Below are 22,500 nucleotides of genomic sequence, written 5' to 3'. Positions count from 1 at the left end.
AAATGATTTCACATCATAGTGTTGGGGAACATGGTGCTTGTGGCAAAAACTTTAAAGTTTAATTATAATATATAATTTTTATGCAGAGGAGGCAAATGCCAGGACTTCTTTATTTTGAGTTAAGTTCTGGTCATTTTTAAAAAGCAGAGCAACTGCTTATATTATCTCGGAGTTCCTCGCTACAAGGGAGGATACAGCATTTCATTATGTGGAGAGGCTAAAACACGAGGAAAAAAGTTTTCCGGGAGAACTGTTCCTCCCTATTTCTCATCACAGTTCATTTCCTTGGTATCTTGCCAGGAGTTGCCAATTAGAAATCTCTGTCCTCCTTATTGACACGCTCCTAAAATACCCACGCCATGATTCCAACCCATCCAGAGAATGTTTATGTTTAAAAATCATTGTCAAGAGCATTCGTTTCATAGGCTGTCTTCTGCCCTCTCCATCCCACTAGGCTGCGCTGGCCGAGAGCAGCTTACCTCTGCTCAGCAACCCCGGCCTGATCAACAACGCGTCCAGCGGCCTCCTCCAGGCAGTCCACGAGGATCTCAACGGCTCCTTGGATCACATGGACAGCAACGGGAACAGCAGTCCGGGCTGCTCGCCTCAGCCGCACATGTAAGCGTGGTTAGCAGACTCCGTAAAAGGGAGAGCTCATAGTCCTGTGCTCCTACAATTGAGTATTCTTCTGAAGATTCCAATGATGCATAAGTAAAAAGCACACGTTTAAGCGGAGTTGAATTGCACCGTGTTCATGATGTGAATATGTGTATCCAAATCAAATTTAAGAACCTTCAGAATATCTCTCCAATGTCCCGTAATTATGGTAGTAACAGTTCTCCACAAATTCTTAACACAACCAACATTCTCTGGGATGTAAAGCGACGTCTGAGATGGCTCTACATCTTATGGGTCATTATCACAGTTTGGTTTGCGTGGTGCAGTAAGAATATTTATGAAGGAGTAAGTTGGCATATTTTAACTACTATTGCAGGTCTCTAAACCATTTATGAACTGTAGTCAAGATATTGCCCATTTTTATAAACCATAAAATGCAAAGTTTAACTGTTACCCACAGTTTACATAGAAACCAGTAAAGTGTAACTTTTTGCCTGTCATATTAATCAGTGTAATTACATATTCAACTTTAATTACTGGTGCGTCTGTATTGGCAAGGTTTATACGTTATATTTTATGCAAGGCTACGATTCCTATTAATATTTAGCAGCTAACTATATCATTAATTACTCTAAAATCTTTCCCCTACCATCCTTTTAATGGAGCTGAGAGAGTAGATGTATTAAAAATTGATGTTTTGTGAATTTCAGAAATGTGTATAACACTCTAAAAAATGCCGGGGCTTATTCAATAGGCCAACCATATCAGTTTCTTGTTTACTAAGACGTGCAGACTATGGGAGAACCTAGAATTTAGGGGGGTAATCAGCATCTGAAATATATATATATACATTATATATGTGTGTGTGTGTGTGTGTGTGTGTGTTCGTGTGTGTGTGTGTCTCTGTGTGTGTGTATGTATGTTATATTCTATTATAACTTATGTCTATATGTACTTCTTAAAGTTAAATGTTATATCCTTCCAATTTTAAATTACTGAGGTAAGCTTATTGCTTTCTCTCATTTTTCTATTCTCTCTACTCTATGTTTGAATTAAGTATCTAGTCAGAGATCTGAAAGAAAAATGTGATCTTTCTATGTGTCTGGTTTCACAGAATATTATTTTTGTTGACTTTTAAAACATCTTATTCTACTTGACATATTAATGTCTTTCAGATCATGTACCTAATTGCTTTATAGCACTTTTATTCTATCACCTTTTTGAAAAACACACTGTGAATGTTAATGTGTTTCATGGGGTTCGAAACCATGACTTTTTCAAAATGGAAAAATTTGTCTTTTGGAAGTGTCTTTAGATGTATTAAATAATACAAAAGCAGTAATAAAACCCGAAGTAGAAGAACATGAATATATGCTCTGGAGAATAGCAGCACAGTAAAATGAGGAACGTGAGCAATCAGACAAAAGTTTTCTATTCCCGCTTTCTCCTGGAGCCAGGCACAGGGTAGCTGCATGCCTTTTACTCCCAGCAGTCCTCCTGAGTATGCTAATGTTAAAACAATACAATTTTAAAGAGCAAATAACAGTTAGAGCCTGTTTTCCCCCTTTAAGAAAAGACCTAGTTTAGAGAAATGACATTGATAATAAATGTATTTAAGCTGTTGATACAAACTCCCTGTTGCTAGGATGCAGTAGATAGTTGTTATAGACCATATATAGAGAACATGTGGAGAAATATTTTTAATGTGATGGTATCAAATGTAAAATAATGATGCAATAATGTAGTTTATCAAACATTATATTTTTAGAACTTAAGATAATATTAGGCTAAATTATGGCATTTTTAGGGTTGTAATGTTTCTCATTTGGTAATTACTATTTTAGATTCTTCATTTTATTAGTTTAGCTACAGTATAATTGTGGAATATGTAAGAGAAGAAAACATTATGTTTAAAATTGTATGTAAAAGTATATATATAATGCCTGATTTACTGCCACTATGGACTTATAAAATTAAAATGTTCACTTAACAAACTGGACATTATATGCATATATGTATATTTTTATGTATTTTTCTTAGAGAGATCAAAGAAAGTTTCCCTCAGCTTATTAGAAATCAATTTCAGGAAAGAAAAATTAGAGGAAGGCCAAATCTTATCTTTTTCTAGTTTACTGGTATATAAATTATAATCAAACTTTTAATTATCATGCAAAACATTGAATTACATTCATTTTTTAATCTGTCTCTACTGTTATTAACTTATTGTATATAAGATGTCAAATATTGTTGATAGCATTTCATTTCAGTATTTTGTATTTTCATCTTTATAGAGTGTTTAGAAACTTTCACTTAAAGAATGTTAGACATTTTATGTAAATTAAGCCAAAGAAAAATTTTATCTAATTTTCTCAATCAAAATTTGGCTGCATATAATTGAATGCACTTCAGAATACTCTGAAAAGTAAACAGACATGGAAGAATTTTTATGAACTATTTAAAAAGCCTACTATGTGTCCTGAAATGAAGTCGTGGTACTTGTCCCTGTTGTTTTGGAGGGGACAGTCATGCGGATGCAGTTGGAAACTAGACCCAGAACAGGCTGCTGGTATCCGTAGTGCATGGGCTCCGGTAACAGATCACAGGGATTTAATAGCTGAGTAGGATTCATTTTTCCCTCAGTCCTCTCAGCTGAAAATGCTGTTAGCAACAATACCTACCTCTCAGAGTACTTGCAACTGAAATGAGTGCCTGAAGCATAATAATTGCTCTGTGTGTCCCTCATAGTGCTGTGTACACATTTACTGGTTTATATTACTTCTTGGAATACCCGATTGTTATTGTAAATGAGACTATAAACAATATTAAAATATTTCCCACTATAATGGCACTTCATAAGCATGCAGTAAGTTTACTAGACAATCACTTTTCTTTCCCCCCAACATCTTCTTATAATTCATGAAATAAGGTATATGAAGTTTAAACAATATGAGGCCTGACTTCCTAGTAGGCATCAGCTAGAGTGAGCAGGATAAGAAATTTTTTTTATATAAAATTAGAGGCCTGGTGCATGAAATTCATGCTTCAGGGGGTGTCCCTCAGCCTTACCTGCACCCTCTCTAATTGGGACCCCTAAAGGGATGTCCAACTGCCCATTTAGGCCCGATCAAACAGGCAGTCAGACATCCCTCTCACAATCCAGCACTGCTGGCTCCCAACCACTTACCTGCCTACCTGCCTGATTGCCCCTAACCTTTTCTGCCTGCCAGCCTGATCACCCCCTAACCACTCCCCTGCCAGCTTGATCAATGCCTAACTACTCCCTTGCCAGCCTGATTGCCCCTAACTGCCCTCCCTTGCTGGCCTGGTCACCCCTAATTGTCCTCCTTTGCCAGCCTAGTCACCTCTAACTTCCCTCCCCTGCTGGAATGGTCACCCCCAACTGGCCTTCCCTGCAGGCCTGGTCACCCCTAACTTTCCCCCCTTGCCAAACTGATTGCCCCTAACTGCCTTCCCCTACTAGCCCAATTGCCCACAACTGCCCTCCCCTGTCGGCCATCTTGTGGCAGCCATCTTTGACCACATGGGGGCAGCCATATTGTGTGTTGGAGTGATGGTCAATTTGCATATCACCTCTTTATTATATAGGATGATGTAATCTAAGGTTGTACACAATTAACAATTCAAAAAGAGAGAATAATATTAACCCAGAACAGGAACTTGTGATATGTGCCTAGAAAACAGTAATTATTAGTTTTGATAGGAATTTAGAATATAAAAAGTAAAATAGAATTTAGAATATATGAAGTGGGACTAGACTGAAGAGTGTCTTAGATATCAAGCCATGGGTTTTATTTTAGCCAGTATGGAGCCTGTGAATGTTATGAGCTTGAGCTTCACAGTATCAGAGCTGTGCTTTAGGTAAAGTAATCTAAAAGTGCACTGAATGAACTATGACTGAATGAAGCTCATGTATAGTGGATAAGCTGGAGGTGAGAGAGATGGAAGTGGAAGTAACTCTTGTAATACGTAGGATCTGATGTAAGAAGAGGACTGGGTGTGAAGAGCAGAAATTGACACAAGAAGCTCTGTAAAGAGAACTAGGACGAGACAACCAATGGAATGCTGAGGACAAAGAAGGAAATTTGGAGAGGTCATAGAAACTTTAAAAGCTCACAAAAAACAAGAATGGACACAGGAGAAGAGGTTCAAGAGGGAAAGTGAGGAGTTCAGCATTTATTTACTGAATCCAAGAACTAAATGTTCTTAAGATTCAGGACAAAACAAAATGAAACTTTTTTTTTTTTTTTTTTTTTTTTAGTCTTTCTATTCAACTCCAAAATGGTAAAATCCTATATGGTAAAATATAGAAGGATTCCTGAGATTGATGGAGATGTTTTGAAGCTTTAGAAGAACAGAATACCTATGGATTAGTGTACTTCTTACAGATTATTTTTTAAAAACAAGGGATACTATGTTAGCATCCATATTATTCTTTTTGATTCTCCACATTTAATATTTTCCTTCCACTCTAACTTCTACTTTTGTAGTTCCCCTAACAAAGGCTTTTGCCAAACTAATACATTTGTTTTGCCTTAACTATTTAGCTTTCTCTCTTTTCTTTTTTTGCTTTTCATCTTCTTTCCCTCATCTAAATTCTGTCATTCCTTTAGTGCCTAGTTCTATTTTCCAAAGTAAGTTTGCTTTCAGGACCCACACTCTGCTCCTCTTCTGAAGGGCTTATTCCTGGAACCAACACAGTGTATGTGAGAGCATGTCTGTGTGCAGGTGTGGGTGGGTGATCAACCATTTTGCACATATCTTTAACTTAAGGACAAAGATGGTATTTTTTTAAAAGTATCCCATCTAATAAAGAGGTGATATGCAAATTGACCATCACTCCAAAACACAAGATGGCTGCCCCCATGTGGTCAAAGGTGGCCATCCCCATGTGGACACAAAATGGCCACCACAAGATGGCCGGCAGGGGAGGGCAGTTAAGAGGGACCAGGAGAGCAGAGGAAGGCACTTAGGGGTGACCAGGCCCTCAGGGGAGGGCAGTTGAAGGTGATCAGGCCTACAGAGGAAGGCAGTTGAGGGACCAGGCCTGCAGGGGAGGGAAGTTTGGGGTGATCAAGCCTGCAGGGGAGCAGTTAGGCAATTATCAGGCTGGCAGGGGAGTGGTAAGGGGGTGATCAGGCTGGCAGGCAGGCATGTGGTTGGGAGCCAACAGCCCTGGATTGTGAGAGGGATGTCCCAGATTGGAGAGGGTGCAGGCTGGGCTGAGGGACACCACCCCCATGCACAAATTTCATTCAACGGGCCTCTAGTAGTATATAAACGCCTAATACCTCATAGCATGCAAAGTAAGCATTCAATAACCATCTGATAGTGATTAGGAAGAATTAAGAAGGAGATGACAGTTTAGCTTGAAGTGGGTTGACTTCACAAAGAAATACGAGAGTAAGATTTAAGATTGTCTTTGAACTCTGAAGAAGAAGGGAGAACAAGAGATTTTAGGAAGAAGGGATAAGTAAATGCAGTGTTCACCTTTACAAGGGAGCAAAGAGATCTTTCTAAATATTGGTAGAGTATACTTTTTAAATTTTATTTTAATTAATTAATGTATTTTACAACTATCCTAATTTTTGTGAACAGAGAGAGGCTGGCCCTTTCATCTCATTTATGATTATCTTCCCAGATCTCATTAAATTTTATTTATCTTATTGAAGGTGAATTGAAAAAGAAATATACTTGGATCAATGCAGTATAAATCAGATGAATGCTAAGTGGATTTTAGCCAGGTGGGATAATATTGATTCTAAATAGATTTTTTTGAAACTTATTTTGTCACTTTTTAATCAACAGATTTTTAAAATCTTGATTTTCTACTGCTATTGAAAGCGTTCTAGAGCCATCATGGTCTGAACAAATACTTCCTTAAGAGTGTGAGCTGAGTATCATTACAATTCATAATACTCTTCCCTTACGTACTTCAGTGCCAATACACCTGATTACTTAACTTTTCAGGGTTCTATAGAATACGGATAAAATTACTTTAGATTTATATTTAATATTGATGTTTGCCTCTTAAAAGAGCCACTTAAAGAATTAGGATTGATGATGTGTTCAGGCAGAAATAATTTAAGTGTGCTCTCTTTTCCCATGTGTTCGACTTAAATGAATGAAAAGAGAAGAGAGCATCAGGAGTAGACCTGGAAGGTGAACTCCTACTGGCAGAATCAATCAGTTTCCTGTCTTTTTCCAAACCTGAGGCAAAAGGAGAAATTTAATGATGTACCCACCATATTTAGTTTAAACTCAGTTGTTTCTTTCTTATTAAGCAATTGTTTCTCTCCACTCTCAATAAGTTGGTTCAGGTTTGCCTGTCTTTCTTTTGTAAAAATGTTAAACACGATTCCCATTTTTTTATTTTCAAATTCTGTTTCTAGAGATCAAAATGAAAGTTCTTCCTGAGCTGGTTTTGTATTGAAGGCTTTATACACAAAGCCTTCCCTTGTCATGTTCTTCTCATTTCTGAGGATTAGAGTCTCCTACTGTTGAGTTTTCAGATGAATTCTTGTTTCATGCCTGAATCCTCTTAGCCTCTATAATATTTCACAGTTATACTTGCTAATATTCTATATTAGTCATTGGTGATTATTATTTCCCCTCTTATTCAAGCAAATATTTGAAGTTTGAGAGTTAATGATCTTTGTAGAGTCAGATGTTAATATGGTTCATATAAGACCAGAAAACATATTTTTTGTGTCCTTAGAAGTCAAAAATGTAGGGTAAGAAAGTCAAAGGCTCAGGCATCACATGAAATTCCTAGTGCAATATTATTTCAGGCCTGCAGTGGAGATTCAACTTTTTAAAAAAATATATATATATTTTATTGATCTTTTACAGAGAGGAGGAGAGAGGGATAGAGAGCTAGAAACGTAGATGAGAGAGAAACATCGACCAGCTGCCTCTTGCACACCCCCTACCGGGGATGTGCACGCAACCAATGTACATGCCCTTGACTGGAATCGAACCTGGGACTTTTCAGTCTGCAGACCGATGCTTTACCACTGAGCCAAACCGGTTTCGGCGAGATTCATCTTTTTGATTAACATGTTGATCACATGCCTCAGAACTGTCTATCCATCGCATGTCCCAGTCATCTTCCCAGCATCCTCTGCCTCTTGAGAACGTCAGTCGTTGTTATCATTCCAATAAGAAACTTCAGCCTCTCCTGGCAATAATACTTTGCAACCAAAGACATCCAAAAGGGATTTTTAGACTCCCACTTTGTAAAACGGTATTGAAAATCTAATATACATTGTGAGTTGGCGTGAAACATAATGAAAACATTCAGGTATATTATATTACCTTTCTTCTATTCTCTTTGGCTGCCTTAAAATTTAAATTGCTATTTGTAGGCACATGTACAATTGAAAACCCTACACCTTTGGTTGGTGATATTTTATATTAAATCCCTACAGATCTTAGATCTCACTCTCCGTGGACAAAAGCATTTGAAACTGGCTCTGTATTTTAGAGGAAAGCAGTTGAAAGTGACTGACAACTTGAGCGAGTGGAATGCTCTCTCATTGTCTAACTGCCTATTAAACCTGCACTATGTTTGCTGACATTTAGATCATTAAGATGCATTATGAAGTTCTAAACATAAATACATATTATGTTTTTACCGATTTTTCTAACTCACAATTTGTAACAATTTCTCTACCTCACCTCTATTTTTTTCTCTACAATTCTGGGCCTCATAATTTTTGTTCTGACTTCATTCCATTTTTATTTAATCTCTAAACATTTTTATTAACTTTGCTAGTTAGCTTTGAGATCTCTTTGCAAAGTGATTGTAGAGAACTTATGATTACGTGAGCTCTTTATCATCTTATCCTTTTTTAGGTGCTACAAGTGTGGCTCCGTAGCTGCGGTTCTTTTTTACATTATCCCAATCCCCATATGTGGCACCTACAACTCATTCTCGTTCCCCTTAATAAAAAGATCCTTCCAGAGCTGCAGCGCCTTCAGCTGAAAAGTGTTATATCCCCACCATGCCAGCTGGGGAAATGTGTGGGTTCCTGCAGGGTCTTAAAGGATTTTTCTAGAACTCTATAAATGATATCTGACATCCAATATCTGAATCCCCACAATTTAGGCAAAATGTGTCAGGAAACTTTTAGCTGACAGTATTGGAGCTTACTGCTTCTGTTTTCTATATAAGGAAGATACTTTGTTAGAGGGACATCTTTATCTGCACTAACACTAGTTGAGCCTCAGAAATTTCTTTCCACAGGGGTCAAATAACCATTGAGTGGTTATTAAAAAGTGAATATTGCTATTCAGTATTAGTTTTTTTCTATGTCTAGTACCAGGGGAAATGGAAGGTTTTTACATATCTATATATTTTAACTTCAACTTTCGACATATGACTTGGGAAGTAGATGTGTATTTGGTAAGAAAAGGCATTTTATAGCCTATGTTTATTATAAAAAGTTGGGTATCATTTCAGACTATTACTTAATATAAAGGTAATTTACATATGATGTTATGTTTTAATAAATGTTAAAAGCACTGCGTTTTGACTGCTTTGGTGGAATTTAAAATTGATCAGACGCATAAGTAACACAATATACTTGAATACTTTGGGCACCAATAAACACTTTAAAATGTTATCTCAGGGCTCCTATTTCCAGCAGCAGTTTCTCTCATTAGGACAGAATTAAATAATTTATATAAGTAGTAGATGACCAAATAGTTTAATATAACTAGTGGAAACTTACATTCTTTAATTGGCTCAACATCTTATTCTTTGAAGACTGGGAGTAATAGAAAGACACTTAATAGGCAGGAGTAAAAGTAATCATAGGTCGCACAATATTATCTTATTATCAATAAATTTACATTTGCAGCATTCAATATAAGGTCCTTATGTTAATTAGAAGGTCAAAGGAGATATACTTCAGTAGATTTAGAATGAAAGGTAAATACTATTTTTACTCCTTGTTCCATTCTTATGTTTAGAAGTATCAGAGTTCCCCAGGCTGATTTAGCTCAGTGGATGAGTGTTGACCTCTGAACAAGGAAGTCACATTTGATTTTGATCAGAGCACATGCCCAGCTTTCAGGCTTGAACCTCAGTAGGGGGTGTGCAGGAGGAAGCGATTGATGATTCTCATCATTGATGTTTCTCTCTCTGAAATCAATAAAAACATATTTTAAAATTTTAGAACTAACAGAGCATAAGAGAATAATTTCAGGAGAAAACCGAACATTGAGTCAGTCTTATGGTTGAACTAGAGGACAGATGCATGAAATTCGTGCAAGGGTATGCTTTCGCAGCCCTGTCTGCCTCAGCTCTTACAGCCTTGCCCCCCATCCACTGTTTGTTCTGGAAGGTCATTCCCAAAGGTTGTTCTGTTCCACTGTCTGTCTAATTAGCATATAAACTCTTTATTAGATAGGATTATATAGGATTGGAGCAAAGAAGTAGCTCCAGAAGAACAGCCAGTCTCAGAAATTAGACCTAATGATACGAACCATATGTAATCCTGGTGGAGACAGACTGTGTAGAAATATCCAAGAGACAGCTGCACCAAGAGCCAGCAGTTGAGGGGCCACATTTTCTTCTATTTCTCAGGGCAATAGACAACTATCCAGAAAAAATGGTTGATCCACTTGGGGGAGGAGTGTGGGAGGTAGCCACAGCCATAGGGCCTAATCAGGGCTTTGAGGTCAAGGTCAAAATCTTCAGGGAGTCAGAACTCAAGTTATCAAAGAGGGAATTAGAGCGAACCAGGACACATATTTTCTGTATCCATCTACTCACCCCGACATTTCTGGCAAACTTAGTTCAAGAACAACCAGAAATACAATTTTTGAATGAATGAATCAAAGGACTCTTGGAGCAGCAGCAAAACTGACTTAATGTCCAAGTGTCAAGATATAATTTAGCTTTCTTTTATTTCTCTGGCCAGCAGGTTAATAATATATAGGTCCTTGGATCCATAGATAAATATTTGTTGAAAGTTTGTTGGAAGACATAAGAATGGTACCAACTGTATCTTAACAGAAAACTGTTTTGATTCTGAGATTAGGCACAATTTATTTGTACTCATCAAAAATCAAATAAGTTACATCTATATTTTTAATTTATTATAGCCATTTGGGTCACAGCTATCACTTTTATAAATCAAATAGAATGGAAAACCCAGATGAAGTCGCTCAGTGATTGAGCATTGACCAATGAATGAGGAGATCAAGGTTCTATTCCTGGTCAGGGCCCACGTCTGGATTGCAGGCTTGATCCCCAACAGAGGGTGTACAGAAGGCAGCTGATCAATGATTCTCTCTCATCATCAATGTTTCTCTTTCTCTATCCCTTCCTCTCTGAAATCAATAAAAAATACATATATTTTTTAAAAAGGATGGGAAATCTGAAATAACTTTGTTTTTAAATTAGCACTGCTGCAAAACTATCTGAAAGCATTTATAACTGCACCTTCAAATCTTATACAGTTTCTTAAACCATGTTGTATAAATTTGAATAACTATCAAATACTGAAGGTAAGGGAAGAAATCTTAGAGAAATTGATATATATATTTTGGTGTCAAAAATGGCACCAATTGGACCTCAGTTCAGTAGCCTTGGTACTTCAGTTCTGGCTAAGAAAGAATTCAGAGCCAAGATTCAAACTATAAGACAAAGTTGACTTAGAAAGCCACAGAATAATTGAGCCGTGGAGAAGTGAGGCAGCTGAGCTGTATGAGCCCAGGGAGCAAGTCACAGAGGCAAAAGAAGGACCCTTTCGGCTACAGAGAAAGAGAGAGGCAAGGAAATGTGCCCGGGGAGCGGGCGGGGAATGAGGCTGGAGTGCTCCTTAGGGAGAGCAGGCCTGGGGCCTCAGTCTTCAAGGCTTTTAAAAGTAGGGTTTTGAGGGAGGTTCTAAGGAAGGATCTCAATAGAATAGTCATCACCTTCCCAGGTGTGTCCTTTGAGGGTGTGTGTGTCTACTGATTGTGTCAGGAGCAGGGCTGGGTCATTAGTCAATGCAGCTGATCCTGAGCCATGGCTTCATTTGTCTGGTTTTGCTGCTTTTCTGAGCCTAGAATTGAAACACAACTGAGGCCTAGACGTTACCCCCAGGGGTTAATGCCTAAGGGAAGGGGGCAAGGGCCTTGCATGGGAGTCTCCTGAGACTGCTCTTCAGCCTCTTGCTCCTCTTCCAAGGGGATCTACTGCATGACTGGCAACATGCCAGGGGAGGAAAGGTCAGGGTAGAGTCCAAGCGGAAAGTCAAGCCATATAAAGGTCATGGGGGTCACACTGCATGACCAGTGATAGCTAGGGCAGGAAAGGACCAGGCAGTGAGGTCCTTGTTTTCCCAGTTTTGCCTGTTGCTAGGCACCTGGAGCTTTCTGCCCTGGTGACTTTCTGTACCTGCCCATCTTCTTTGCTCTAACCATATCTGTCTGCCTGACTACCACACATTCACTTCACAAAATTGTTCCTTTAACCTTAATCTACCTTTTTGTCATGTTTCTTAAACTTTAGGTTATCTGTAAATGGAACTTTAAAACTGAAGCTTGAAGTCCCATGTGTTAGGATGTAAGATAGAATTGTGTACCACATCCTTAATATTGGCAATATAACTTAGAAGGGAACATTTTATTACAATTATCTGAAAATAATATTCCATTGCAATTAAACAGTGACTGAATATTTAAAGAAAATAAGATAAGGGAGTAAAGAGATTTATTAACTACATTAGAATTAAGGTTGTATGCTGATTTAAAGAAGAAAAATTGAAATTTATTTGGCTATTTATCCTTAGCCAGAATGAAAAGTATGGAAAATTTAGTAGGGCATTTTCTAATTATATTTTGAAGAAAGCAAACTGTACAGATATATTTTGAATTGTTCACTCCATTTTTTCTATTCTCTTTTAAAAATAGTGGCACATTTCTGGGAGGAGAAATATTTACCTTTTCATCAAGAAATAAGCACAATTTTTATCTGTTGAACTGGAGTGATGTTTCTGAATCCTGTCCTAATGGCAGCTATCAATATATACAAACTATTGGCAGCTATATACAAACTATTGCAAATCAAAACAAAGATCAATTCATTCAACTCTAGAATTTTTGTGATAAATGTTATTTTAACTTACAAAAGTGAGAACAATCTTTAAAAATAATAAATTGGAAAGCCATTGAACCATACAAGATCTGTTTTATAATTTCTTAATTGATAAATTAATTCTAGTTAATTTAAATATATGGCCTTCTTATTCATTTCTGTAAGAGAATTGCATATTTCTCTAATGTGTGATTAAAATTAAAATATAAAATCTAAGATTTAGTGTAAGAAATCAGGATTATTTTAAAAGAATAAACAGCTTACATAAAATTAAGCAAATTATTTCTTTAGCTTAAGATTGTCATTTTAAAAAGTACTAACACAATGTTTTCTTTTAAAAGTAACCTTTTCCATTTATAACTGTAGTTTCATGTCTTAGCTTATTTCTGTGATATGTTAAACTAAAATACTTACCCTTCCAAAATTAAAAGCATTTATGCATAATTTGTTTTTCATTTCAACTTGCCTTTATAACAATGAACATAACAAAACTTGAAATTTTTATAAATCTACCAATAAAATACAAATATAATTATATCATTTTGTTTATATACTAGAAGGAAATGAGTAAAGTTGAATTTTCACAATCTCTATTCTTTTTACAATTTCTAAATTTTACCAGTTTTCCTATGAAATGTCTTTTTCTAAAAAACTTAGCTTAAATTTGTTTTGTTTGATGTGATGACATCTTTCAATGTATCAGTCAACAGAAGTTAGCTACTCAGAATTAACAATAAAATTAAAAAATTGAGCCTCATGAAACTAAATTTTCTCTTCTTAATAGAGTCTGTGCTTATATTGTGGATTTTATTTTACATTTCAAAACAAAGTGCTTATGTAGTAAGCATGAGGGGCTTGTCATTAGCTAACTATTTAAATAAAAATGTATGAAAATGTAAATGAAATTGATAAAGTGGGAATCATATACTTTGATTTTTAAATACTTACATACTAGTTACCATTATTTATTCAACAATTCTGTGGCAAATACTAAATACTGTAGAGAGTTAAAAACTCATCTGAGCAGTTCCTTTTAATTAGAAAATTTGATGCTATTTTGTGAAATAGCCAAAACATATGTAAATAATGGACAGCATTAGCCTATAGCCAAACTCAGTCTTTTCTCATATTTTTAAATGTCATACACCAACAAGTAGGACATAATAAATAAAAGATAAAGATAAATTCATATAATTTTAAACATTTTCTTTTAGAGTTAACCAGTATACCCCATGTAAGTTAAAGGTATTAAAACTACAATTAGTAGAAATAAGGATCAAGAAACTTTAAAACCAAGGACTTGAACAAATCTGTATTGAGTAGGAAATAGATACATAGTTTTTCAATACATTTAATATGTTTCTAAAAGTACTCTTTATATAAGTTCATGTTACTGGATAAAGATTGTTATAATGGGTCAAATAAAATTAGTTTTCATAGTAAAATTGAACCAGCAGGACCTACTACTATTTCTGAGAATAGGTTTTTTAGTATTATCCAATGACTAATGTGATATCCTTCAAGTGTGCTAGGGCAAGGAAAAGGTCAAAAGATGTCCTATCAATTTTTTTTTAAAAGGACTATAGATAAATTTATTTTGATATATTTCACTTTCTAGTATCCAAATGTTTTGGATTTGCTTCCCTTCCTCATTGAGCAATTAAAACAACAAATATACAGATTTATCAAAATTGCATATATTATGAAAAGTCATTATCTATTTAATTTTTAAAAATATGTTTTTATTTATTTTAAAGAGAGGAAGGGGGAAAGATTAGAGAGATAAAAAGATGGATGAGAAAGAAAAGACGATTGGCTGCCTCCTACAAACCCCTTACCCCACGCATGTACCCTGACTGGGAATCGAACTAATAACCCCCTAATTCATGGGTCAGTGCGCCACACCAGCCAAGGCCAGAATTAACTTTTTCTCAATTCTGCATAATGAACATTTTCATATATTTTAAAACCTACCTGAAGTGACAACTCCTCCTTCATAGGGCAGCAACTGATGATGTTGCCAGAACTTATCTCACTTCTTTCATTGCACTTTGTTTACTATGGGATGGATCACATTCTGCCTTGTGTACAGTACTTGTCTTACTCTGTGAAACCAAAAAACTCTATGAAAACAGGAACCTATTTCCACATCAGAACCTATTTGCACATAATGTCTATTGAACTGATTTTATTTCACTTCTGATTTTGTTCATAATTAAAATTTCTTCCTTCTCGAAGTTCTTTGATTTAAGTTGCTGACTTTGTACCTCGATTTCAGAAAATAGCAACAGACTTTACATCCCTCCGTCACTAAATACTTTCTATCCAATTATCTGAAGAAGTTCCAAATAGCTGTCTAATTCTCAAAAGTATAAATTATGTCAAATTAGGAGGTGGCTATGCCGTCTTCAAGCAGGAAATATAAATTACTGCTTTTCCGTAGTAAATAATAAGTCGTAGATTAAAAGGAATAGTTGAATTATAAATCTTTAGTTCCAAGGGCAGAAAAACTGTTATACTGTTTGAAATAAATATCTGGATTCTAGTTTGAAAGGCTATCCATTATTTGCCAAATGGATAATTTGCTTTAAAATTAAAGATGAAGTTATTTCCATACCCACTGAAAGGAATATGACATATTTAATCAGGTTTAGAAGAACTATTAACGTGACTATTAAGGGAAACACGTTTCTCTTTTATACACGCCCTTCTGTGCCAATGTGTACTCTTCTGGCATAATACAGTTGCCTGGTAGGTGTTAGGTGTTCAATAAAGAAATGAATGGCTGGGAGATTGTCCAATCCAAACTTCATAGACTCCTGCCACAATATATATTGAAACTAAGTCTACTGCTTATCCTTTATTCAAGATCTCACAAATGAGACAATAAAAATTAAAAAAAAAATCAGTAACTCCACTAGTTTTCTTTTGCTTCCTTGCTCATATTAAAAACAAACAAGCCTGGTAAGTCCTCTATGTTTCAAATGTTATCATATGTTTGCTCCCATAGACAATCAATTCTATATTTTAAAGTAATTTCTACTTTACTTATTATTAGGGGTTCTACGAACTGCAGTTTAATCTGGAAAATCCCTTAAATCGCTCACATGAGTGGGGGGAAATTGTATGATGAATGTTTGAACCATCCAGCATAGATCTTCAAACCCTGAAAGAGCTTTATCATCAGCATAGTCAACAATTCCTTTTACGTCCATCAAAACTTGCTCTTACTTTACTGTCTTTAATGATATCCATTGGGATTCTTCTTAGAGACAAATAATAAATAATCCCTGCCTGCTGTTAACTCTTTTGTTGTTACTTAATTGCTACTTCTCTTAGTACATTTCTGGCTGGCAATCATGTAGTTATTTGAGTACATATTGTTCCCATGCTGTACTGCAGGTTCTTTGATAGACTTTTAAATGCTCCTACCATGTCTTATATGTAGAAGGTACACAGTAAACTTTAAATTAATTATTGGCAATAGGAGATAATGGTATTATGTTACTGGCTTTTTCAAGTGAGACTGATGCTCTTTATGCCATTTACAGATACAAGGTACTTTACTCAATCCATACTATAAAGGAATATATACATATACTAGAGGCCCAGTGCATGAAATTCATGCACAGAGGAGGTGTGTCCCTCAGTCCAGCTTGCACCCTTTCCAGTCTGGGACCCTTCAAGATATGTCTGACTGCTCCTTTAGGCATGATCCCACTAGCATTCAGACATCCCTCTCACAATCCAGGATTGTTGGCTCCCAATCGCTCGCCTGCCTGCCTGCCTGATTGTCCCTAACCACTTCTGCCTGCCAGCCTGATCATCCCCTTACCACTCCCCTGCCAAGCTGATCAATGTCTAACTGCTCCCTACTGGCCCAATTTCTGCTGACTGCCCTCCCCTGCAGGCCTGGTCACACCTAACTGCCCTCCCCTGCTGGCCTGGTCACCCCTAACTGCCCTCCCCTGCTGGTCTGGTCAGCTGTAATTGTAACTGCCCTAAGATGACCAGACATCCCGCTTTTGGCGGGACAGTCCTGATTTTTAACAATTTGCCCCGTGTCCCACGGCATTTTAAAAAAGTCCTGATTTTCGGAAAGATTCAGGACTTTTTTAAAACACCTCAGGATGCAGGACAAATTGTTAAAAATTGGGACTGTCTTGCCAAAAGCAGGACATCTGTTCACCTTAAACTGCCCTCCCCTGCCAACATGATTGCCCTAACTGCTCTCCCCTGTAGGCCTGGTCTCCACCAGATGCCCTCCCTGCTGGCCTCATCACGCCCAACTTCCCTCCCCCTGCCAGCCATTTTGTGGCAACCATCTTGTGTCCACATGGGGTGGCCATCTTTGACCACCTGGGGGCAGCCATCTTGTGTTGGAGTGATGGTTGATTTGTATATTACCTTTTAATTAGATAGAACTAGAGGCTGGTACACAACATGCGTGCGCTGGGGGTGGGGAAGAAGGGTCCCTTAGCCTGGCCTGCACCCTTTCACAGTCTAGGAGCTGCGGCGGAAGCTGGCCACTGTGCTCGCCAGCCGTCAGCCTGGCTTGTTGCTGAGCGGCACTCCCCTTTGGTGAGTGCACTGACCACCATGGGACAGCTCCTGCATTTAGTGTCTTTCCCCTGGTGGTCAGTGTCTGGTTTCGCCCTTTAGTCAATTTGCTTATTTCTTTTAAAATTTTCATTTTTAGTCTACTTTTAATTAATCTATTTAAGTTTTCTCCAACATAAAATATATTATTTGACTGTATATGCTTAATGTTCATAACAGATACGATATAGGCCTGGGCCATGCCATGCATGTATGTTAATGATTGTAATGACCAGGTAAAGATGAGGTCTGGGATTGATGGGTGAGGAAAGTAAGTGTAGGGACTCTTTACAGAGCATTTCAATGATGGCCATTCTACTTTGGAATGTGCTTTTTTTCTGTTGATTCAAAAATGACCTGAGACATGACCTGGGCTTTTGGCTTAGTGTTTTTGTTTTCAATAAACAATTCTTTGGGATAATTATGGTATTATGAGGAATACATATATGTTTGTTTTATGACTTTCCTATTATAGTAATAAAAATCTCTCTTTTCGAGAAGGACTAAAACATTTTTTAGAGCTAGTTAGGCTCATATAATATTTAAAACTTAATTCATGCATTTACTCCATACCTTCTTCCATAAAGGATTTAAGGCTATGATTACATCATGATGGTCTCTATCATTTATTGGTCACTTATGACCCAGGTACTGTTCCAAGTAGTTTTTATTTGTAAATAATCATTTAATCCTCATAAAAGCTCTTAAAGTGGCACTTCATTATTCCTGCTTTAAGAGTAAAGTAACAGAGTGACAGAGACCTTAAGTAACTTCCCCCAGGCCACATAGCTAAGAGTAAAGGAGCCAGGATTCAAACCCAAGCATCTTATCCTCAAAGCTGCTATATTCTTAATGTATTAGCCACTTAACTGTGTGGCTGACGCTTATGAATGAGGTGCCTAAACACTTCTTCAGTATTATTTACACTATGCTTACAAGTTAATAAAAGTATTAAATATGTAAACTTTATTGTATTAAATCACACCCCAGTAATTAACATGTTTATATTATTCTACTAGAAAAGGGGATACATAGGAAGACCCGGTGTGCACTCAGTAGAGAGGCAGTTTCTGTAAAGGGATTTCTTTCTTGTATTTGAATTGTCAGAGAGTTTTCTTTGGTTGAAGGGGAGCATTTTTCCTAGAAGAAAATCTAATTATCCTTGTAACACTTGGTACCTTGAAGAATTTGGGAAAATGAACACTGTAGAGAGAGCCACTTTTTTCCCTGGAAATAAATGAGATGACCTTCATATTCTGTAATGGGGCCAAGGAGGGAGAGACACTGCTAATGACCACAGAAGAGACTAATTTCTCATTCATCCACAGCCCACCAAAGACATGTTTTCTTTGTGTTCTGTTTCTTTTGAGTTTGTACAACAGGACAAGGGAAAGCGTGGAGTCCTTTGAGATTCAAAAATGAGAAAGCTAATGTACATAAAGATAATCATGGCAGCATTTTATTTTTACTGAAAAGACTTTCACTTATTTACAGGCACGGGGAGTTGGGATGCTTAAACTTCTCTTTCTAGTTTTTTGGTTTTTTTGGGGTTTTTTTCCTTTCTTAAACATTGTTTGGATGGCAATCAAATATTGAAACCTGAGCATTAATCATTATTGGCTTTGGTTTTAGCTTATTTGAGTAAAGAGATTTTATTTACTTACATCTGTCCTGGGTCTGATACCTTGTTCACAAACTAATCTGATGGGAAGGATCCCAAGAATACTTAATTCTAGAGAGAATTTGTTTTTGTTTTTTATTCAATAGAATAAATGCAAATGAAACTGTGACTTAATTGCACATCATTTATTCAGTCAACATGGGCTTACGAGGTGCTTGCTATGTGCATGGCTCTCCTAACCTGTGATGTTCATATTCTAGTTGGCAAGACCCAACCCAGCCACCACTGGACAGTTCAGCACAATGCCGTGAATAAGGGGACACAGGAGAGCAGGAATAACAAGGTTCCAAGAAACCTTGCACTTATTATACCCCTTGGAAAGCCACTCATTTTCTTATCTATAGACTAGGAACATGGAATGAAATTATGTTTGATACAGTGTTAGATACAAAGATTTCAAAATATTGAGTGTCAGAATGATCAAGAAAAAATGCTTTTGGTGTGTCAGAGTAGCGGATCAGCCCAAGCTGGACAGGTCAAACCAGTCTTTAGAAGTAGATGAGATATAAGTGGGTCTGGCTCTTAAATGGCAGACAGGGTATGCATAGATGGCACAAAGACCAGAAGAGAATTTCAGGTTCTGTGAACACACAGAGGGTTGAAAAGGACTTAGCACAGACTAAGTCAGCATGAAATATTTTGGAGTAGGAGCTGAACCTCATGTTTTAAGGATGTTATTTTGAGTCTGGAATTTAAGTTTCTCAGAAGTACTGTTATACGTGGGTAGTTTGAGTCCTACCTATTAAGAATGGCTAAAGGGTTAAGGTTTTAACGTAAACCTGTGTCATCCCCTGTGTCTCACTTCAGACGGATTTTTTTTTTTTTTTGCAAGGCAGTGAAATAATGAAATAAATAAATATCATGCATATTGAAATTCCCCGAGAATGCACCTTTATAGATATCCTTTTAAAAAAATGATCTCTGGGTGTTTTAAAAATAAATTGTTTGTTATTCCTCTTTATCCAACTTGAGACTTTCCCACAGGATATTTATGCAAATAAAATACAGACAAGAAAGGTAAACACAAATGAATCAGATACTCATAATATGGCAGTGTTCCAATTGAGGGGACAGTGGAATTAGAAACTGAGTCAGAGTAGGGAGAACTCCGAGGCTTTCTCAGTGCCCTGAGAACATTAAGACCCACCAACTACATAAGAGGTCAGATCTAAATTATAAGATGCCCAAACTAATGATAATTGGTTGGAGTGCAATCACATAAAACAGTGTCAAATATCTATGTATATCTTGCAGCTTCTTAATATCTGTTTTAAAATATTCAGCCACTTAGCCTTGAAAGTTTTGAGTATTCACGGGTCATGTATGAGACTTAATTAGGAAAAAGGTGCTGTTATATTAACCTTAAGCGTTTATTCTAATTATTTTCATAACTTAGAGTTTTCCATTCACTCTAATGTTCTAAGTCCCAGATTGAACCTGGAAAACCTAAAATTATAAAATTCAACTCATAATGATTATTAAATCAAAATGTCATTTTTAAAAATAAGAGTCATTAAGTGAATATGAACTTTCACAAGTAATCTTATTAGAAGATTTGATTTTCTATATATTAGAGAGTACTTTGGGAATATTAACATTAAACATTTAATAAATGTTTAAAATTCTAGACATGTCTACATAATACCATAATAACCAGTTGGTTCATCAGTCATTTTACTGAAACTATTGGCTACTTCAGGGAAGCATATAGTCGAAGTAGTTGAATTCAATTGGTAGACATTTTAGTCAAAATAGTTTCCTTTGTCTTTAAAATGATCCTCAAAAAACAGTTTTTATGATTTCAGGCTTATACTACTCTGAAATCATCTATGTCCACACACACAAACACACGGAGGCACCCACACACTTACACACATACATAGACACCACCTGATCCCCCTGCCTAACTCTGTGGTATGTATTTTCTTAATTGCACTTTTCAAGTTTTCTAATTGACTGTGTAATCTTTAATTAGTTTATTCATCGTGTAAAATAGTATCTACAAATTGGTCATGTGCATATATTAGATGTTTTACTTTTTAAATTTATAAACTATTCTTTAATCAATAACAGTTTTTTTTGGGGGGGGAGGGGCACAATTTTATTTAGTAACTAAAGGCCTGGTACATGAATTTGTACACAGGTAGAGTCCATCTGGCCCACCCAGATCGGGAAGGGGTGCAATCAGGGGTGGGGCTGACCAGGGAGAGGGGCCATGGACAGTTGGCCAGCTAGCCCCACTCCCTGGTCAAACTCCCAGTCCAATTTCAGATCAAGGGGAAAATTTGCATATTAGTTTTTTATTATATAGGATTTCTCTTGCAGACAATTTCTCTTAGACATTTAAAACAACAGTGGTTTTCCTTACAATCAAGGAAATTAAATCCAGTGCTGTGGATTTAATGCAACTTTTTATACATGTAAAACTTAAGCACAATAAATTCTGTTTCATTAAATATCAATGATAGACCCTCTTCTTGAGTTTCTATTTGTATTGGCTTTAATAGAATGTCATGATTGACCTCCTGAGTGTAATAATTTATAATAATAAAAGTGAAATATGCTAACTAGACCAGACAGCCAAACAACCTCCTGGACATAATTCTGGACATCCTTCCGGATAAAGCTGTAGCAGTGGGGGCTGAGTCAGAGGGGGTTAGAGTTGATCAGGCAGGCAGAGTGGTTAGGGGAAATCAAGAGGCATGTGAGTGGTTAGGGGTGATGAGGCAGGCAGGCAAGCAGTTAGGGTCCCAGGTTTCGAGAAGGTACAGGCAGGGCTGAGGGACCCCCCCATGCATTAATTTCATGCACCTGGACTCTAGTGATCTCATAAAGGCCACTTCTCATAGTCTCCAACCTTTAGGAGTAACCTATACTTAGAACTGAGAGCTTAGAGTTGATCATAGCTTGGTATAGTGGAGACACTGGGGAAATTTCAGAATTCTTTGGCCACGCATGCAAAAATATGAAAATAGTTACAGGCCCATCACCTTTAATTGGCTTTCTAAACTGTCTTTCTGCTATATTTTTTATAAACCCAAGTACTTCTCTGGAGATAGTTAGACATATGATCAGAACAAGGATGGTGAGCCAGGTACAGACAGTCACTGGGGTAGAAAGTTCTGGTGTCTAGTGACTGGCAAAACTGGGAAAAGAGGAATCTTGCCCCCAGAATAACCTTTCCTCCCTTACCATATCATTGCTTAGTTTAGACCCCCTGCCCTTTCATATTGCTGGTCATGTGGTTCAGACTTACCTCTTACTCTCTGATGTTGCTGGACATGAATAGACCCCCTTAGAGAAGGAACAAGGGGCCAAAGAGCGGCCTCATGTGGCTCCCACGCAGGCCTTGGCATGGCCATTCCAGTTATGAACCCCATTCCAAGTATGAACCCAGAGGGATAACATCTAGGCCTGAGTTGTGTTCCAGCGCTAGGCCCAGAAAAGCAGCAAAACCAGGCAAGCGATGCCATGGCTGACCCCAGAACCAGCA

General features: G+C 37.0%; 1 protein-coding gene across 1 annotated transcript in view; it reads left to right on the top strand.

The window, feature by feature from the left end:
* Positions 1-22,500, top strand: part of FOXP2 (forkhead box P2) — a 601,300-nt gene that overhangs the window by 573,966 nt on the left and 4,834 nt on the right. The window contains exon 19 of the mRNA XM_084896207.1: positions 455-618. Coding sequence (XP_084752333.1) covers positions 455-618 — 164 coding nt within the window. The remainder of the gene's footprint in view (positions 1-454; positions 619-22,500) is intronic.

This window comes from Pipistrellus hanaki (genome assembly GCF_964339955.1).
Source record: "Pipistrellus hanaki genome assembly, chromosome: 10".
In the NCBI taxonomy this organism is placed as follows: Eukaryota; Metazoa; Chordata; class Mammalia; order Chiroptera; family Vespertilionidae; genus Pipistrellus; species Pipistrellus hanaki.
This window is presented reverse-complemented; position numbering and strand designations above follow the sequence as displayed.